General features: G+C 36.0%; 4 protein-coding genes and 2 pseudogenes across 4 annotated transcripts; 1 reads left to right on the top strand and 5 right to left on the bottom strand.

Annotated features, from left to right (window-relative positions):
* Positions 1-414: 414 nt before the first annotated feature.
* Positions 415-2,825, bottom strand: LOC18603339 (uncharacterized). Its single transcript, XM_007035243.3, has 4 exons — positions 2,582-2,825; positions 1,436-1,506; positions 999-1,134; positions 415-686 (listed from the first exon to the last, which is right to left on the bottom strand). Exons 1-4 carry the CDS (start codon positions 2,736-2,738, stop codon positions 601-603), a joined length of 450 nt encoding a protein of 149 aa, XP_007035305.3. The 5' UTR covers positions 2,739-2,825; the 3' UTR covers positions 415-600.
* Positions 2,826-2,981: 156 nt separating this feature from the next.
* LOC18603338 (putative F-box protein At4g22660) lies at positions 2,982-5,834 on the top strand. Its single transcript, XM_018119132.2, is given in 2 exon segments — positions 2,982-3,020; positions 4,312-5,834. Coding segments are annotated over 2 exon segments (1,404 nt in total). The 3' UTR covers positions 5,677-5,834.
* A 638-nt stretch (positions 5,835-6,472) lies between these two features.
* On the bottom strand, positions 6,473-9,115 carry LOC18603337 (MDIS1-interacting receptor like kinase 2-like). Its single transcript, XM_018119130.2, has 2 exons — positions 7,207-9,115; positions 6,473-7,028 (listed from the first exon to the last, which is right to left on the bottom strand). Exons 1-2 carry the CDS (start codon positions 8,969-8,971, stop codon positions 6,676-6,678), a joined length of 2,118 nt encoding a protein of 705 aa, XP_017974619.2. The 5' UTR covers positions 8,972-9,115; the 3' UTR covers positions 6,473-6,675.
* A 1,339-nt stretch (positions 9,116-10,454) lies between these two features.
* On the bottom strand, positions 10,455-12,637 carry LOC18603336 (uncharacterized). The gene is made up of 2 exons (XM_088805912.1): positions 12,505-12,637; positions 10,455-12,377 (listed from the first exon to the last, which is right to left on the bottom strand). Exon 2 carries the CDS (start codon positions 12,047-12,049, stop codon positions 10,637-10,639), a length of 1,413 nt encoding a protein of 470 aa, XP_088662038.1. The 5' UTR covers positions 12,050-12,377; positions 12,505-12,637; the 3' UTR covers positions 10,455-10,636.
* Positions 12,638-15,371: 2,734 nt separating this feature from the next.
* On the bottom strand, positions 15,372-16,205 carry LOC148763392 (putative F-box protein At4g22180; annotated as a pseudogene).
* A 2,189-nt stretch (positions 16,206-18,394) lies between these two features.
* LOC148763391 (putative F-box protein At4g22660) lies at positions 18,395-20,033 on the bottom strand (annotated as a pseudogene).
* Between the last annotated feature and the right edge of the window lie 394 nt (positions 20,034-20,427).

Raw genomic sequence — 20,427 nt, 5'->3', positions numbered from 1 at the left:
CTTGCTGATGTATCTGTTACTCTAATTTCATCGCAGTTAAGTGTAATAGGTCTGTTTTTCTTTTGCCCTTGAAGGTAATAAGTAAGGAGGCTTAATTTTTTTATTGCAAGGGCTTGTTATAACTAGTGCGACAAACCCATTTTGCTGACTAATGAGTTCTTAATAGATTCATAACTGGTTGATGAATAGATTCATGAATACAGAGAAAATTCTGAAGAAATTCGGTTGTTCATTAAACAAGTTTGATAATATTCTGGTGATTTAAGGAACCGAGAGGAAATAAATAAATAAATAAATATGGAACAAGCATTATCAAAGGGGATGACAGGGTGCATTTTGGTTTGGATACTGTAATCTCTATGGTATCATGCCATCACGTATCAATTAGCAAATAAAACAAGAAGGAAACCAAGATTGTAAGATGAGACTTAGTTTGCATTATCATCATCTCATGAAGTATCTATCACAATCTTGTGTTGTTCAATGCTGTTCCATAGAACAGTTGGATATATCTACATGTACAGGAGTAGTTTTCTTTATAACTATATCATTTGCCTATAATTGACGAATCCAACCTCAGATTTTACGCATAAATGGGGATTAAGCTTGAGAGGTGACTGTTCCATTTTTCTCCAGCTCCCTCTGTCTAGCTCGCTCCATCTTCCTTTTTCGCCATTCTTCTAAAGCTGTAAAATTTATAAATGTAAGTCAAACTGCATTCACAGTTGAGCATATAACTGATAAAGAACACTGCAACAAAGTAACTAGCAGAAAAATTTAGCAGTTAACATGTGTCATTGGTATCAAACTATCAAACTGTGGGAGGAAGCTTTGCCTGAATCCTCCACATGGTATCCCAGAGTTGACATATCAAAGAAATGATTGAATTCGAAAGAAATGAAAATGCATCCAGGCTGATGATGCCAGACCATCAGCCTGCAGTTTGATACCAATTTCATAGAAGAATCATGTTTTGCAAGTGAGAAGCAGCTGGTCACCTTTCAAGCTGGCAGCGTCATTTAAAGAACGGAAGTCCTTCAATCTTTTAGAAAGATCAACTGCAGCAGTCTGCTTTGCATCATTTGGTTGGACTGTTTCTTGTTCTGCATATGCCTCTTGCTGAATCTCCTTCACCTAAAATAATGAAAATATTCAACCATGAAGAAAACCATTTTCAAAATATGGACATGTTTAACAAACATTCAACAACTGATGTTTGTTTCTTACAGACATTAGAATGCAAGATATCCATTTTAATGCAACTATGCTATTGAAATATTACACCCTGATAAATCAAATAAGAAAAAGGGGGAGTTGAAAAATGAAAAACAAGATACTAGCAAATTTTTATACATCACGTTGCTTAATGTTTTATCAAGTTTAACCATACCTTGTCATGAGCAGATTAAGGTTTTAGAATCTATGGTACGCTTACCCTTTTTATCAGTTCCAAAGGTTGCAAAGCAAGGCGTATCTCTTCAGATTCCTTAATGTAATTGAACTCAACTGCATTGACAACATTAAAGAAAATGCTCTCCTTAGAGAAAAACAATAATAACAGAAAAATGATGAAAACAAAATGCCCATTTTTTTTTCTTCAGTACATTGTCTCATTTAGAGTGAATATCTCCCTTTACATCTTCCAATAACTCTTCCTTCTGCAAGAGAACCCCATTGAAGAGGGCGAGATGGAAGATGGCCCTTCCGGCTTTTTGACGATGGATTCTCTCAAGAAGAACCCCAAAACTAATTTTCCTATAGATGGTCAAATTACAAGAGAAAGATTCTACCCTGATAAACAAAGCCAAGGCAGTGGCATAAATAAGCTGAGGACGAATCTGGTGTATAATACACAGATCTCTAAAGCCAAGTTATGCATTTAAAAGTATTTAATTTAACACGATACAACAGGTTTGTATCTTTATGAGAGAATCAAACCTGAATGAAGGGTATTGGTTCAAAACTGTGACCCTAGTTGTTTCGGTTAAAGTGATATGTATCCAGCTTAGAAGGACCATCCGAAAGAGGAAGCAAATAGGTGCAAGGAAGCACTTAACCATTACCAAGGTGTAAACACCAAAGAAGCATTTGGATTCAATGCCAAATCAAAACCCAAAAAACTTTGAACAAAAGATCCCCAAAAAATGGATTGCAACCAAATACCTGGAACTCCCAATTTTAACATCAAGCAACTTCTATTTAGGAGCAGGAAAGCATTGGTCTATGCATTTGTAAACCAAATTCAGTTTCCAAAACCCCTAAAACAATCCCAATTCACAGACAAAATCCTCTACTTTACTTCCATATCAAAATCCTAAATCCCTCAAATGAACAAAAGATCAACCATTTATAGAACAATAAGAGCTAAATACAATCCAAATCAGACATATACCCATGATCCCAAATCCCCCCTTGAAACACAAAACCAATAAAAAAGAAGTACAGCTTTAACACCAGAAACAAAATCAACAACTACCCATGTTAAGAAAAGAACATCTCATTCCAAATATCCAAGCCACTGAAGCAATGATTCAAATGAAAGAAAGAAAAATGGAGAGAGAAAAAGAAAAAAAAGAGGAACCTGAATTGGGTTGGTTAGAGGAGAGTTTGGTACGAGAAGAAGCAGAAGAAAGAAACCATTGAAGCAAGAACAGAGCAGCTAACACATTAAATATATTCAACGCTATGGTTGCGCTCTTTAAAGATAATCTCAGTCTCCACGATTGCTGTATCTCCATTTTCTTTTCCCCTTATTTCTCTTTCTCTTGCAGTCCTGTTCTTCGTTCCTACTGTCCTCAGCTTCAAACTTTATTTGCTTGTGTTTATTGGTTAGGCACCTGCAGGGACCCCTTTGGGCGAGTGTCACGAGCTGGCTACGTGTAAAGGGACCCATTGGCTCGTGGAACGCACTGCCAGTACATGACGTGCACCTTCTTTTTAATCTGGAGTTTGGAGTTTTAACTTTGTCTGAAGTCCAAAGAATGAGTCAAACTGAAACAGTTGTTGGGGTTTTTGTCTTGGTCTGACGTAAGTAATACCCGAAATTATTGCAGAGATTAATTGAGAAATTATTTCTTACATATATTAGTATATATTTAATTATTCTTTCCAGGAAATGGGTATCATACATAATTTATTGAGATAAATTTCTTTTGGATCATACATTTCATTAGTCAACTGATATTCCAATTTATTTTTAGATACTATATCTTAGTTTGTTAGATATACCCTTGATTTAATGAGAAATATTTTAATAACAATTTTATATTGATAATTTACTTTTTTTTTTTATCTTTAAAACTAGAAAGGAGAGTACATTATCAATTTAATTCTGTAATTAATTGGATTAAAATTTATAAAAAACCCATTAATTAAAATTTTTTATTTATTGAACTATTAATTTCATTAATAGTTTCAAGATTAACAATAAATTAAAATCTCATAAGGTGTTGGTATATTTTTAAAACAAAAAATTATGTCAGAGAATGTGATACAGTGTGACTATTACATTCCCTAAAGAAGAGTGTTGTTGCTTTTTGGGTGGGCGCTGCCAATTTCTTTTTGAGCATCTTGGTTTATTTTTCAACTGTATATTTTCAAGCTCTTTCCAAGGAGTCTTTTATTATTCAAGCATAAGACTCTTCATGACTTCTACTATTAAGAAAATATCAATTTTTTTTAAAAAAAGTTGTGTCTTAACAAAGTAACATATTAAAAAAAATACTTCTATCCAAAAGTTATTAAACAATTAAAAAGATATCACAGTTTAAAAATTTAAATATAAAAAATTATTTTTTCGTATTATAGTTTAAAGATTATACTTTATAAAATAAATGATTATCTTTTTATAAGATAATTATTAAAATAATATCTTTATTCAAAAGTGTATCTTATAGAGTTGTCTTTTAAAATAAAAAGTATATTATTAGAAAAAAATAATTACAAATTTATATAAGAGATTTACTGTCAATCATTTTTAATATGCTAAAAACTAATAAAAAGAGTAAAAAAAATCAGGAAAAATGTTACGATTTGATAATAGGCATAAACCCGACAACGGTTAAGTACAAAATTGGACATTAATAATCTCAAAGATAACTTCAAATTCTATTTAAAGATACATTTTGAATTTCTTGAAATAAAAATTTCATTAGTTTCAAAATTTAATAATAATTTTGTTTATACGAGGTAATCTTATTCCTAGAAGTATTTGATGCAATTTTGCCTAGTTCATAAATTAATTAATTATTATTACTCCAATTTCAGAATTTAGCACTTTTTTTCATAATCTTCTTATAATGACGTTCCAAGCTAAAAGAATGGTTAAGTATCGTCGATTGTTCTTCCACCAAGACGAGGAGGAGGAGGAAAAGTCATGATTCATCAACCCCTGTTGATCAGGTTCCTGCTGATATGCTGTGGTCTATCTTCAATAGGCTCGATGTCATTGATATCATTCGAGCGAAACTTGTTTGTTCCTCTTGGAACTCACTTGGAGAAGAGCTTGTCCCAAGGACCCCCTGGCTTATGCTTCCTTCAAAAGAAGAAGTAGAAGGAAGATATGATGCTGATAACAATGCCTACAGTGGCTTATTGAAACTTGGGGAGAGTCAGGTTTGTAGCCCGAAAAAGATACCAAAGGAATTCAGGGAAAGTTGCTGCGTTGGATCATCGAACGGGTGGCTGATTTTCCTGGAGGAAAAAGCTATGCCGTTTCTATTCCACCCACTCAGGCGAGTGAAAATCCGACTTCCTTCATTATATGCTATGCTCGGTTTACAAAGAATGGAAAGAAAGGCGGATGGCGTATATGACATCTCATATTTTGAAGATTCTGAGGATTATTTTAGGCTAATAACTTGTCAACATAAAAAGCAACACCTACGAGAATATTTCATGCAGAAAGCAATCTTGACTGGAGAACCCGATTGCAACAATAAAAAGTATGGTGTGATCCTGTCGTGCAATCATGAAAAGATTGTATATCATGAAAGTGAAGACAGTTGCTGGACTGAACTACCTGACGCTAGGCATCCGCCCTACCAAGATATCATATGCCATGAAAACCATCTCTTAGCATTGGGAAACGGGAATAATATTGAAATATGAAATTTTCAAGGCGGTTTTATGAGGAAAATTAGATATATTGAGCCTCCTTTTCCTGAGAAGTCACTCGCCAAAAGAAATTCCTTGGGAGATCTTTGTGCTAGCAGGTTATACTTGGTCGAATCATGTGGGGATATCCTGTTAAGTGTGAGGTTTATCGGCGAGTTTGTGGAATCGGATGGGACACTGATTAGTGAAGAAGATGCTTTGTATGGTATCGGCATACAGCCTAAGGTTTGTCCTTATAGAACATTTTTATTCCATGTTCATAAGTTGGATTTCATTGAGCTAAAATGGGTGGAGATGAACTCTTTGGACGATTGTGCTTTGTTCTTGGGTGGAAATCAGTCTGTTTCAGTTTCAGTTCAATCTTTTGCTAACTGTGAAAAGAACTCAATTTATTACACTGATGATTATTGGGATAGAATGACGGAAGATTACTCATATGGAGGTCACGATCTGGGCAAGTACAACCTGAATGATGGAAGTGTCAAGCCAATTTATGAATTCTCTTTAGATAATGTTCTGCCACCACCCTGTTGGATCATCCCAAACCCCAAGCCATGCTAGAGAAGCCTTACAGTCTGCTGCAACTTTCTGCCTTTCTTCTCGACAACAACTTTCTTAGATTATGATGGATGTTTTATGTTAAGAAAGGCTTTTGATGATGTATGTGAAAGATAAGCTCTTGCAGTGAATAATAGCTTCATTAAGAATGAATGTAGACTCCTGAGCTTCTATTTTGCTTATTTTGTTTTCTCCTGCTTTGAACTAAGCCTAAGGTAATTAAGGAAAGAAACTTCATAAGGCAGTCCAATTAGTTTGTTTTCTTTAACTGGTTTTGCAAAATCTTCAAATAATGATGTGGGACTTAAGACAAAAATAGTGTAACAAAATTGCAAGTCAAATTGGATGGCTTTATAGAAATATTTAAAATTTCTACTTAAATCTTATATATTTACCACAAAGACTAAGCTTAGACGGGAAAAAAAATTGTGACTTTAAGTCAAATTGTGAATGTTTTAGAGGAGTTCTGGTTATAATATCAGCAATATTCCATTATATATGTAATGCATTCTTCATCTGAAAATTTGAATAGTCTTTATAATGCATAGTCCATATAGCATTAGTGATATCAATAGTTCTGAGGGAGATCGAGAGATTTTCTCCTCTAGAAGAGTAGGGTTATCATTACCAATCAAATAATGCTTTGACTAGAAGAAAGTCGGCTGATAGCCATTCAAGTTAGTGGTGGAAATGTTGCCCACATAGTGGACTAAACAGAAGAAGCCAAGAAGACCTATGTGATGGAGATTCAAGTCAATGGTGGAAAATTTTGCCAGGAATCTGGGTCATTCTTAATGCATCATCTGTCAATGAGTTTGCTTCTGCTTTGGTTTTTATCATTGTTTCCAATCCTAGGAAATTTTCTTTACATATTTACCGAAGCTTGAAAACATGTGAAGCTCCAAAAAAGAAGCAGCTGGAGGTTTTAATTGGCTGCTGCATCATATATCAGACAACATTAAACAAATCAAAGAACTTGCTATCAAAGCACAGTACAGAACTTTAGAGTAGTTTTGCTAGTTTAATCATGTCTAGTGGATCCAACAAAGGTGGCTTTTGAGCTGAAAGCTGGTGAGAAACTTGTCGCATGGTTGGCCGAGCATGTGGACTGGTATGCAGGCAGGAAAATGCTAACTTTACAGTGAAGACTACTTCCTCTGCTACCTGGTCTATTGGAGGTGGAAGCCGATGATCCAATAAGTCCTTGAGTGAAATTCGGTGGGTGGTGATTGATGTTGGCAGTGAGAGAGACAATAACAGATCTTCTGGATGCTTTCCCATTATGATTTCCAATGTCAACACCCCATAGCTATAAACATCACATTTTTCATTTGCTTCCATTCCATAAGCTAGCTCTGCAATGTAAAGATTTCTTTTCGTTTTAGAACATTCAAAGGAATTGCTAATTTGTGAAAGAATTGAAGAGGTCTTATCCTGAGAGCGTAAATTGACTGATAAACCAAGGCTCAATCATGCTTTATTATCTTTAGCATTTTAACAATAATTTAAAAACTAGGATGGTAGAAAATGTACCTGGAGCAAAGTATCCAACAGTGCCGGCAAATGAAGTCGACTTGGATGAATCAGGATTTAAAATCCTAGCAGTTCCAAAGTCTGAAACGTGAGCTTCGTACTCTGAATCCAACAAAATGTTGTTGCTCGATATGTCTCTATGAATTACAGGAGGAAGACATTCATGATGCATATAAGTTAAAGCGTTTGCCACAGCTTTTACAACTTGTATCCTCTTATTCCAGTCTAACTCCCTTGCTTTTGCTTCACTTTTAAGTATCTTTGCCAAGCTTCCCCCTTCAAGATACTCATAAACCAAAAATGAGTATTTAGCATGAGAACAAAAACCATAAAGCTTGACAATGTTTCGGTGCTTTACTTCTGTCAATGCATTGACCTCATTGCTGAAAGATTTGAGATTGGCCACTTCATCATCATCTAATTCATGAAGCTTCTTCACAGCAACAACTTGTCCTGTTGGAAGCTTAGCTCTGTAAACACTTCCAGACCCACCTTTTCCAATGCAGTATTTGGAGTTGAAGTCCTCTGTTGCTTGAATGATGCATTCGTGCATCAATTTCCCATCAAAGCCCCATATGCCGAAACAAATTTCCTTTTCCTGTTCTCTTGTTTCAATCATATTCTTTGCTCTGCGCGACCGAGTAAAGAGCGTTGCAGCAATGATGAACAAAAGGATTAAAGTAGCCAAAAGAGGGGCTACAATTGAAATCAAAACTTTTTTGCTGAGTTTCCCCTTGGATTTTTTTACCATGGTGCGGCAGGTCTCTATAGCGGTTGTGTTGCCACACAAGCCTTTGTTATGTTCAAGTGCTTCTGCTGGTGCTCTACTGAAGGCTTTATTGCTAGGGAGAGGACCTGCCAACATATTGCAGGATACATCAACAGTTGTCAAGCTCAACATCTCATCAAAGGTGGTGGGAATATAGCCGGAGAGCTGATTGTGGGAAAGATTTAAGTTTTCCAGGCTCGTTAGCAATCCAAGTTCTGATGGTATTTCTCCTGTAAGCAAATTGAGGCTAAGATCAAGATTCTGGAGAGAGCCTAGACGACCAATGTGGAAGGGTATCTTTCCAGTGAACCTGTTATTGCTCAAATTCAGGTACAGTAGTTTTGAAAATTGTCCTAATTGTCCAGGAATTGAACCACTTAATCTGTTTGCTGCAAGGTTAAGTGTTGCTAAATCAGACAGAAACCCAAGCTCTGTAGGAACACTGCCTAAAAGTTTATTATCATTCAGTTCGAGAGTGAACAACAATGCCAAGCCACCTAGCTCCTTTGGGATCCTCCCTGCTAGTTGATTTGCCGATAGGTCAAGAATCTGTAGGTTGGTCGCTTTGGCAAGCTCAGCAGGTATTGGACCAACGATCTTATTGTTGGAAATCCTGAAGCTTGTCAGCTTATGACTCAGGCCCCAGTTTCGCAAAAGCTCACCAACGAACTTATTGTAACTCAAATCAATATAGTTCAAGTTTGGGTATACGCCAAAAACCTCTGATATGTTTCCTATGAGTTGATTCTCTTCAAAACGAACTCTAACAAGTCTGCTGCAGTTTTTCAAGTCTTTCGGGATAGGACCTACAAAATGGTTTGTGTGCACGGATAGTCTTTCGAGTAAGCCACCAGAGCATATACGATCTGGTAGGTAGCCAGACAGCCTGTTAGTTCCCATTAACAATATCTTCATTGATGTAAGGTTGCTAATTTCTGCAGGAAGTTGACCACTGAGGTTGTTCATCGGCAGTTTTAGATCAGTAAGGGATGCCATCCTTCCTACCTCTTTAGGGATGTGACCAGTCAAGTGATTAAGTGACAAGTGCAATCCAGTGAGCTTGGTCAAGTTCCCAATTGTGGGTGGAATTGATCCGGAAAGTTGATTGATATTAAGGTAAAGTATGTTCAAGTTGGCTAAGTTTCCTACGGACTCTGGGATAAAACCATTGAGATTGTTTGCTGATAAATCAAGGTAAGACAGTTCAGAGAGATTACTGATATGGGCAGGAATGGTTCCATAAAGTGAGTTGTTACTAAGGTCCAGGCTAAGAAGGTTAGGGAAGGATATGAAATTAAAATTCTGGAGCGTACCTTTTAATTGGCTGCTTGTAAGGTTTATATGGATGATGCTACCAAATTTATCACAAGTGATTCCGAACCACCTGTCACAAGGAGGAGTAGCATTGCTTGGAGAAAGGTCCCAGGAAGAAAGTAGATCAGAGGATGATTTGTCAAGGCTGTCTTTCCATTTGAGAAGAGCCCCTAGTTCTTGTCCATTTTCACTATTGGCCAAAGAAGCAAAAACAGCTACACTTGAAGAGGAAAGTAGGGCAATGACAAATAACAAAACTTTGAGTTTAACAATCTGGATGAACGATGCCATGACTTTGGCAGCAGAGATTAATCAGAAGCAATGAGAAATACTGAATAGCCCTCTTTCTCATCACAGTCTTTTGTATCTATGTTTTGACTTACTACATGACAATTAGCCTGATTTTTCTAAAATGCGGATGCCCCTTGGAAGGGTATAGGAAAGAAATAGTTTGAAAATTAGATCTGGTTGGACTGCATATCTTTTCTATGTGCAATGGGCCTTTCTCTTGACAAGAAGACTTTCCTTAAGGATTGAGTATGCAATTAGAAAAAGATTGGTTTGGTGAACTATGAAAAAGACTTAGTGGTGTCTAATCAGACTCGTAGGCACAGAAGGCAAGACTTGCTTCAGCTTTCCCACAAGCTAATTATCTATTTGTTGTCAATGCATCCAGCAATCCAGCCAAACATTTTATGTTTCTTTGTTTTCGACTTTTTTGTCCTGTGGAAAAAGAGACTAGAAACTCTGTTCCACACTATATTTGAGCATTTCAGTAATTGTTAGCAGAGATTGGTAGACAATCATGACTGGTCATGAAGCCAGTGTTGAGTTCAGAACAGCATTAACTCTGATGAGCATATTCGTTCTATTGATCCGATGTCTGGTTTAAACTAATCTCAGATCTCCAATTAGTTATAGTAATATTTGTAATAACCCGATTAGCAAACCTTTCTCATTAAGAAAGGAAAGATCCCTTCTTGGTCATGGTCAATTTCGAGACAATATGGAGGGAATCTTCTTCCTTGTTCCATGGGTAGTGTTCACTTTGCTAACATATTCATTATTTAAGTAGAATGCACGTCTTCTTGGGGTTTACAGATCAGTAAGTAGGCTCTCTCCAAGGGGAGAATAAATCAAATTTTTCATTAGGTGCACCTGCAAATGATATCCCCTGGTGAGTTCCCAGTGGATTCCAGTATTATTGCCAAACTTTGTGTAAGACACAAGGCACAACCTCAAACAAAGAACAAGTAATTACTCAAAACGACAAAACCTTTGTATCTATACTAGATGTCACCAGTATTTCCATAACCCAGAGCAAAACTTACACGAAAGTTTTACATGTCAATCATAAACAACAAGTTTCTTGTATTCTTCACCAGCTATGGCTAATCCCATGACCTGCTGAGGGTTCACAATCCCCCCTTCCTCCAAGAACAGAGTCAGTAGATTCTTGGAAAACCCACTCACCAGTGCTACTCCATTCTGCATAGCAACCACTGGAGTTGAAGATGAGTTTCGCAAATTCCAAAAAACAATCTCCGGCACCCTGCTGTACCCAGACTCACTATACTTCCTCTGTATAACTTCATAATCCGTCTCCCACTCCTTCTGCAGTAAGGCCTTTCGATTATTCTTCCACTCCTCCAAACGCGCCTGCATTTTCATCTGATTCTTCCCCCAATAGTTCTCATCATTCTCTGAATCTTCATCACTGTCCATTTGCTCCCAATATTTGCTACCATTCCCAGTAGCTGCATCAAATTCCATATCACTGAAAACAAATATCCTCTTTATTAGTTGATCTTCACTGAGCTTTCCTTCCACTGCAACTGATAATATCTGATCAAAGACTTTCTGAAAATCTGTGTTAGCACCCCAGTCCATATCCCTCACAAACTGAGTTTTGTCTTTGAGAGTATCTCCCTGAATCAAGTGAAGCTCTGGATTCGCACTGAAAGTAATCACTTTTCCCTTCCAAGGCTCCTCACTGAGCTCAGAAACCAGCAGACCAAGAGCCACAGAAACCTCCATTGGTATCCCTTCCATACTCCCGGAAACATCACAAACTGCAATACAATTTGTCAACTTCCCCTTCTTTGCAAGATCTCCTACCATTCTAGACCACTGTAGCTCGGCCACTTCCCCACCATCTTTATCATTCAATGACCCAATGATTTCATGGGGAAGCAACGCTCCTGCAGCAATCTTTGCCTTCCCAGTCTTCACCTTCACAAGATACTCTTGAAACCTCTCATTATCATGCTTCGCAAACAACTCCTTGTAATTCTTCATTGCCACAGATGCCACCCTATTGTAAGGAAGCAAGTTCCATTCATTTGCACTCATATAAACCTCCGGCAACTCAAGTGCCTTATGCAATGGAACAAGCACTTGTTTTCTCAGTCTATCCCTTACCCTATACGCATAATGCCCTTCCTCTAATCCCTTGTACTCTTTCTCACTCTCACGCGGGAAAACTCTCCGGGCAATCCCCTCACATATCAAAGTAGCCTTATCATAAGACGAATCAATCGAAGGACACCATTTCGCAGCCAAACTTAACTTTAACAATTTCTCGTCATTCAAATTCTTAATGTCAGATTTCAAGTACTCAGCGAACAATTCAGCAACACAATCAAACAAAAACCGATAGTTAGAATCAAAGTTATACTTATCTAAAGCCCTTTGCGCTTTTGCTTTCTCCCTCTCTTTCCTCATAATCCTAGCTTTCTCTTTGTCAATTCCACTACCCATTTCCTCCACAGTTCCTAAAACCCCATCGATTTCTTTATCTGAAATCTCTTCTTTTCCATCACTTTCTTGCTTGAATCTTCTCGAAGGCTTACTTTTCTTCGAAAATCTTTTCCATCCTCTTTTTCTATCCTTGAATTCCTTTTTCTGGATCTTTCTCGATTCAGGTCCTTCCAGGATCCGGTAAAGAATCTCTGGGAAATCCTTAAAATACCCAAATTCAGCAATAGACTTAAGATTAAAAGCAAGGGTTTTGGGATGATTACTATAAAGCCAAATCGCCGCCGTGTAAAACCCTTCTTTATCAGATTTCCCCGTCCCTCTTACACCCCTGAGATTACAAATCAATTTTAGAGTGGTTAAAGCATCGTGTGCCCAAGCCAATTCCAGCCGTTGGATTAACTGGTCAGACGGCGAATCAGGAACCACGTGAAAGAAAAAGTCCAAACAGGGATTACCGGATGAAAGAAAAGTTGGAGAAAAATTTTCCGTTCTTCCCCTGGGTGGTTCTCCGGTGAGTTTGAGGTCTGCGGCTTGAGTAGTCAGAGATTGCACGATAGGGTCGCTGCTGGTGGTGGTGTTTGTGGTGGAGGAGGGGTTTAACGTTGGTTCAACGGTGTGTATCTCCGGCGGGCCATGAAGTTGAGCGATGGATGTCATATTGTACTTGAAGTGTAAAAATGATATGCTTTGGAATATAAAGCACGAAAGAACGAAATAATCAAAGCTACTTGGACACCAAGCTTTGGGTTAAAGCAAGAAAGAACACGTCACCTCAGGAAGAATCAAAGCTACTTGGACACCAAGTTTTGGGTTAAATGCTTAAAATGGGTTAAACATTTGGAATTTTTTTAATTAAGGTAAAATATTTTAATTGTAATAATTAAAATGCAAAACATTTTTTATTTTTTAAAGATTAAATTGATAAGGGGATGAAACGTTTATCACTAGTGATAGAAAATCATGTAAATTGATGATATGACAATTAACTTGAAAATAATTATCACACGTCATATTGAAAATATAATTGTTACATGTTATTGTTGAAGACAATATTGTTACTCGTCATGTAGTTGTTAGTTGAAAATTTAATTGTTATTGAAAAATTTAATTGTTATATGTCATATTGAAAATTTAATTATTACACATCATATTAAAAAATTTTATTGTTATATGTCATGATAAAAAAATTATTACATGTCATGTTATATTGAAAAATGTTAATGTTCACGTCATACACGTGTCTTATACACATCAAACATCTCTCACTTTAGTCTTTATTTGTAAGAAAAAGAAAAAAAATTAACCCTTAATTATTATAATTAAAATATTTGATCCTAAATTGACAAAAATAAAAAATTTTGATCTTAAATTGAACATTTAGTCCCAAATTTGTGATTATGAGGTTAATTACAAATCAATTTGCAATAACCATGGTAAAATATATTCATCCAAGGTTGATAAAAACCAAAGACAGTAACAATAATAAACTAAAACAACAAAAACCCCAAAATGAAGTCAATGAAATTGAGGACCAAAAAAGTTTAAATTTCCCATGGAAGCAGCAGATTCATGTCTCTGTATATTGTGCATCAAGAACAATCAAAATTGGCGACTTATCACCTCAGAAACAAGGTTGGTAGAATGGCCTGACAATTGATCTATCATTAAAGTTGTATATGCCGCAATCAGAATGGCCAAGTTCCTTTGCTTATAGCCTATTATCACCAGGAAAGTAAATCGAGTTCTCTCTGCATTCTGGAATATTGTGGCCTGCAATGGAAATGGAGTGGTTCCCACCTAAAAACAGCACATTGGTGTCTAAAAGACACCATATCAACCCAGATTTTCTGATCCTTAAAAACTTGGTATAGCCATGTCTCATTGGAATTCGGATTTCGCCCCTTTGCTGCCTTGTAATACCTTACAACAAGTAAAAGATACCCTGATGTCCCCACTATGTAACATGGGAAGTCTGAATAAACTTTCGATGGGGTGACAGATTTTCTGGGGCCAGGGGGCTTCCATTTCCATTGTTTGACAAGAAGAGACCCGAGCTTCAAGGAGATACTGGTTTACCCCATAGCTTATTACATCAAACTGACCCTTTATAGAAGATGACATCATTGTAGTCGTTGACTTGAAGCCATTACAACTTGGTTTTATACACTTGTCATCTCCAAGAACACAGAAAGCGAGCATGCCCTTTTCTGTAACCACCAATGTACATTAGTTAAGACTCCAATGTTTTCATTAATGAGAGCTGGTCAGGAAGACAACACTGCTTTACCAATGGATTTAGCAGGCGGCTCATGTCCTGGTAAATTTTCAGCCAATGCCAGCCGACATGCAACTTGGGTATAATTGACTGCACATCAATTTTGTTATTCTTAAAAACAATTTTAAAACTATATATGAAAGAGTAGGCCAAGGCCAAGATATTTTTCAACTATGGCACAACTTGGTAAAGAGAAAAAACAAAAGAAACAGCATGTGACAACCAGTCTATATAGTGGACAATGTCCACGCACATATTCTTCCCAAAAGTGAAATGCTGTTTTTCTTATTTAATTCTTGCTGGTCCGACAATAATAATATCCACATAATATGATAATCGGTTATATAATGCTGCAAACCATGCTCCTGCCTATGTAGACTTTACATTTATATATGGAATATTGCTGATATTATAACCAGAACTCCTCTAAAACATCCACAATTTGACTCAAATTCTCAATATTTCCATCTACGCTTAGTCTTTGTGGTAAGAATATAGGATTTAAGTCGAAATTTTAGATATTTCTCTAAAACCAACTAATTTGACATGCGATTTTGTTACACTACTTTTCTCTTCTGATCTAAGCCTCAACAATATAGATGCTTTTCATCGGCTGTTGTCATTTGTACAAGAACTTAATATATAATTTGCAATACTTTAATCTTGCTTAATAGCAATACTGTGAAAAAACAGTAACCCCAGATCATGATTTTGCAAAACCAATTAAACAACACAAACTAAAAGCAGAGGAAATAGAATAAGCAAAATAAAAGCTGAAGAGTCTACATTATTATTAATGAAGCTATTATTCACTACAAGAGCTCATCTATCACATACATCATCAGAAGCCTTTCTTAACATAAAGGACGCATAATAATCTAAGACAGTTCTAGTCGAGAAGAAAAGTAGTTGCTGCAGGCTGTAAGGCTTCTCTAGCATGGCTTGGGGTTGGGGATGATCCAACAGCGTGGTGGCAGAATATTTTCTAACGAGAATTCATAAATTAGCTTGACACTTTCATCTTCTAGGTTGTGTATGCCCATATCGTTATTTCAATATGAAACCACCTTGAAAATTCGATATTTCAATATGATTCCCCTTACCCAATGCAAAGAGATGATTTTCATGGCATATGATATCTTGGCAAGGTGGATGCCTAGCGTTAGGTACTTCAGTCCAGCAACTCTCTTTACTTTCGTGATATGCAATCTTTGCATTATCACACAACAGGATCACACCGTACTTTTTATTGTTGCAATCGGGTTCTCCTGCCAGGATTGCTTTCTGTATGATATATGCTCGTAGCTGTTGCTTATTATATTGAAAAGTTATTAGCCTTAAATTATCCTAAGAGTCGTCAATACATGTGATTTCATATACACCATCTGCCTTTCTTTCCATTCTTTGTAAACCTAGCAGAGCATATAACCAAGGAAGCCGGATTTTCACTTGCCTGAAAGGGTGGAAAAGAAACGGGACAGCTTTTTCCTCCAAGACAATCAGCTACCCGTTTGATGATCCAATGCAGCAACTTTCCCTCAACTCCTTTGGTATCTTTTTCAGGCTACAAACTTGACTCTCCCCAAGTTTCAAAAAGCCACTATAGGCATTGTCATCAACATCATATCCTCGTTCTAGTTCTTCTTTTGAAGGAAGCATGAGCCAGGGCGTCCTTGGAACAAGCTCTTCTCCAAGTGAGTTCCAAGAAGAACAAACAACTTTCGCTTGAATAATATCAATGATATCGAGCCTGTTGGAGATTGACCACAGCATATCAGCAGGAACTTGATCTACAGGGGTTGATGAATCATGACTTTTCCTCCTCCTCTTCGTGGAAGAACAAGAGGCGGTACTTGTCATTCCTTTAGCTTGGAACGCCATTGTGAGAAAACTATGAAAAAAAATGTTAATTTCTCAAATTGGAATAATAACAGTTAATGAATTGATAAACTTAAAGTTACTTCAAATCCTTCTATTACCTAAAGCAGGATTATTGTTAAATTCTGAAACTAATGAAACTTGTGTTATAAAAAATCTTGTAAGGGTGGGATGGGATTTTAATTCAATTAATTTTTATTAGGATTTACAATATAAATAGTATTATTAAAACATAAACTAGTACAATAATAATAACTCATTATGATGGCATCAAAATTACATATATATATATATATATAACTTGTGCTACTTAATAAACAAAATCTTGAAACAATTAATGAAATTAACAATAAATTGAATTTCAGTAAATAAAATTTTTAATTGATGGTTTTTATAAATTTTAATTAAATTAATTGGAGAATTAAATTGATAATTTAGTCTCCTATCTTGTTTTTTTAAGAAAAAAAAGTATATTATCAAAATAAAATATTTTTTTATCATATCAAGGGTAAATCTAGCCATATAAGATATGATATCTTTTATATAAATTTGACTATCAGTTGACTAATATAAAGTATGATAGTTAATTACATGAAACTGATCTTTTATAGAAGATGACATCATTGTAGTAGTTGAAGCCCTTACAACTTGGTTTTATCCACTGATTATCATCTCCAGGAACACAAAAAGCAAGCCCTTTTCTGTTACCACCAGCCTATATTAGGAAGACTCCAATGTTTTCCTTAGTGAGAGCTGGTCGGGAAGACAAAGCTGCTTTACCAATGGATTTAAATGGCAACGCGACTGTCCTGGTAAAGTTTCAGAGTACAAAATTATCTCTCCATCCAGTAATGTGCCTGGCAGAGAGGATCGTGCAAGCGAAAAGGGATGAAACAGGAAGGGATTCAACTTTCTGTCCAAAAGCACCAGCTATCCATGGGAGGAACCAATGCATAAACCTTGGCAGAACTGCCGTGCTGGAACGTTCTTGAGAGTGTAAACCTTTTGGTTTTCAAGGATGAAAGAGCCAAAAACTGTTGTTGGGTTCACTACCATTTCTTCCCCAATATTCTTTTGCTTGAGGAAGATATACAAGAGCCAAGTGGTAAATGTCTCGCATAAATAGTTCAAACCTGACAGGCTAGGTATAAGAAGAAAAATTGAAACAGAGTACTGTCTGCCTAATATTATTCTGCTCATTTCCATTTCATCCCATCTTTCAACATCTTCAAGAATTCTTAAAACTCAAGCCCCAAGGCGGAAAGGTCCTTCAAAACTCGAACCTCCAAAATTATAGATATTTTTTTATGAAAGCCATATTCAAAGTTCAGATGAAAAGATCATTAAAAGTCATTATTGGCTTTTTCAAGCTTGGAGCTACCTTGCAATTCAGTGTGAGACTTAATCGAAAGGGAAACATTCTGAGATCGTGATCTCCGATTCCTTTTAATTATACCCAAGTTGAATGTTGGGGTTAATGCATGAAAAGAGACTTTTTTGCAATTTGCCAGCCATCCGAAATCATTCTTTCCATTGTTTCCAGACTTACCCTGATCAATTGCAATTTGCCAATCATGAGAGTTACTTCCAAAGCATTGGCTGTACATCAATTTTATTATTCATTTCAAAACAATTGTAAAACTATATATGATAGTAGGCCAAGGTCAACATATTATAATGCTGCAACCCATGCTGCTGTCTAGGTAGACTTTACATTTATAAATGGATAATTGCTGATATTATAACCAGAACTCCTCTAAAACATCCACAATTTGACTCAAATTCTCCAAGGTTAGTCTTTGTGGTAAGAATATAGGATTTAAGAAGAAATTTTAAAATATCTTTCAAAAAAAAAAGAAGAAGTTTCAAATATTTCTCTAAAACCACCCAATTTGACATGCAATTTTTTTACAGTACTATTTTTGTATTCTGATCTTAGCCTCAACAATAACATAGATGCTTTTCACCAACTGTTGTCATTTGTACAAGAACATAATGTACAATTTGCAATACTTTAATTTTGCATGAATATCAATAGGTTTAATAGCAATACTGCAAAACCAACAGTAACCCAAGATCATTATTTGAAGATTTTGCAAAACCAATTAAAGAAAACAAACTAATTGGGCTGCCTTATATATGAAGTTTCTTTCATAAACTACATTGGCAAAATAGAAGCTGAGGAGTCTACATTAATTATTAATGAAACTATTATTCACTACAAGAGCTTATCTTTCACATACATCATCAAAAGCCTTTCTTAACATAAAACATGCATAAAAATCTAAGAAAGTTGTTGTCGAGAAGAAAGGCAGTTGCTGCAGACTGCAAGGCCTCTCTAGCATGGCTTGGGGTTTGGGATGATCAAACAGGTTGGTGGCAGAATATTATCCAAAAGAGAATTCATATATTGGCTTGACAATTCCATCATTCAGGTTGTATATGCCCATATCATGACCTCCATATAAGTAATCTTCTGTCATTCTATCCCAGTGATCATCAGTGTAATAAATTAAGTTCTCTTCACAGGTGGGAAAAGATTGAGCTGAAACTGAAACAGACTGATTTTCACAAAAAACAAAGCGCGATTGTCGAGAGAGTTCATCTCCACCCATTTTAGCTCATTGAAATCCAACGTATAAACATGAAATAAAAATGTTCTGTAAGGACAAACCTTAGGCTGTATGCCGATAGCATATAAATCTTTTTCACTAACCAGTTTCCCATCCGATTCCACAAACTCGCCAATAAACCTCACAACTAGCAGGATATCCCCTCATGATTCGACCAAGTATAACCAGCTAGTACAAAGATCTCTCAAGGAATTTCCTTTGGCGAGTGACTTCTCAGGAAAAGGAGGCACAGTATACCTAATATTCCTCATAAAACCGTCTTGAAAATTCCATATTTCAATATTATTCCCCTCTCCCAACGCTAAGAGATGATTTTCATGGCATATGATATCTTGGTAGGGCGGATGCCTAGCGTCAGGTGCTTCAGTCCAGCATCTGTCTTCATTATCATGATATGCAATCTTTTCATCATTGCGCAACTTGTTCACATCATACTTTTTATTGTTACAATAGGGTTCTCCTGTCAAGATTGCTTTCCGTATGAAATATTCTCGTAGGTATTGCTTTTTATATTGACAAGTTATTAGCCTAAAATAATCCTCAGAATCGTCAAAATATGCTATTTCATACACACCATCCGCCTTTCTTTCCATTCTTTGTAAACCTAGCAGAGCATATAATGAAGGAAGTTGGAATTTTCACTTGCCTGAAAGGGTGGAATAGAAACGGGACAGCTTTTTCCTCCAAGAAAATGAGCCACCCGTTTAATGGTCCAATGCAGCAACTTTCCCTGAACTCCTTCGGCATCTTTTTCAGGCTACAAACCTGACTCTCCCCAAGTTTCAAGAAGCCACTATAGGCATTGTTATCAACATCATATCCTCCTTCTACTTCTTTTGAAGGAAGCATAAGCCAGGGCGTCCTTGGAACAAGCTCTTCTCCCAGTGAGTTCCAAGAGGAACAAACAACTTTCGCTCGAATAATATCAATGATATCAAGCCTGTTGAAGATAGATCACAACATATCAGCAGGAACCTGATCAACAGGGGTGGATGAATCATGACTTTTCCTCCCCCTCTTGGTGGAAGAACATGCGGCCGTAAAAAATAAATATTTAATAAAATTGTTATTAAATTATTTTTTATCACATTAAGGTAAATCTAACAAATTAAGATATGATATTTTATAAGATTTATATTTGATGCACTGACAGTGTATAACTCTTATATACAGTCAGGACATCAATTGGTGTTACCATATTAAAAAATAAATTTAACATTTTAAGAGATTTAAAAATAAATATTATTAATTTTAAAAAATAAAAATATTTTTTTTCTCTCCAACTCCGTCTCAACCAATCTCTTCTTCTTCTCATATTATTCTACTCCCCTTATAATTTCAAAACTCTAAATTCTTAATTTTGATTCTTAAAGATAAAATTTATTTCAATCTTCTTCTTACTTTATCGTTTTTTATATATTGTGATTGTTTATTTATCACTTAATTTTATTTGAAACCCAGGCGATGAAGAAATCATTCGAAAGCGTCAACGTGATATAATCTTGTGGGACTCACACTGTAAAAAAGAAAAATGAATTTTTATTTAGGATTGTTTTTCGGTTCATCTGTTCATAGATGTAAAAGGAATTGTG

This window comes from Theobroma cacao, chromosome 4, assembly GCF_053813885.1.
Source record: "Theobroma cacao isolate CCN51 chromosome 4, ASM5381388v1, whole genome shotgun sequence".
Taxonomy (NCBI): Eukaryota; Viridiplantae; Streptophyta; class Magnoliopsida; order Malvales; family Malvaceae; genus Theobroma; species Theobroma cacao.
Note: the sequence above shows the minus strand (reverse complement) of the source record. Positions and strands in the feature narration are given on the sequence as shown.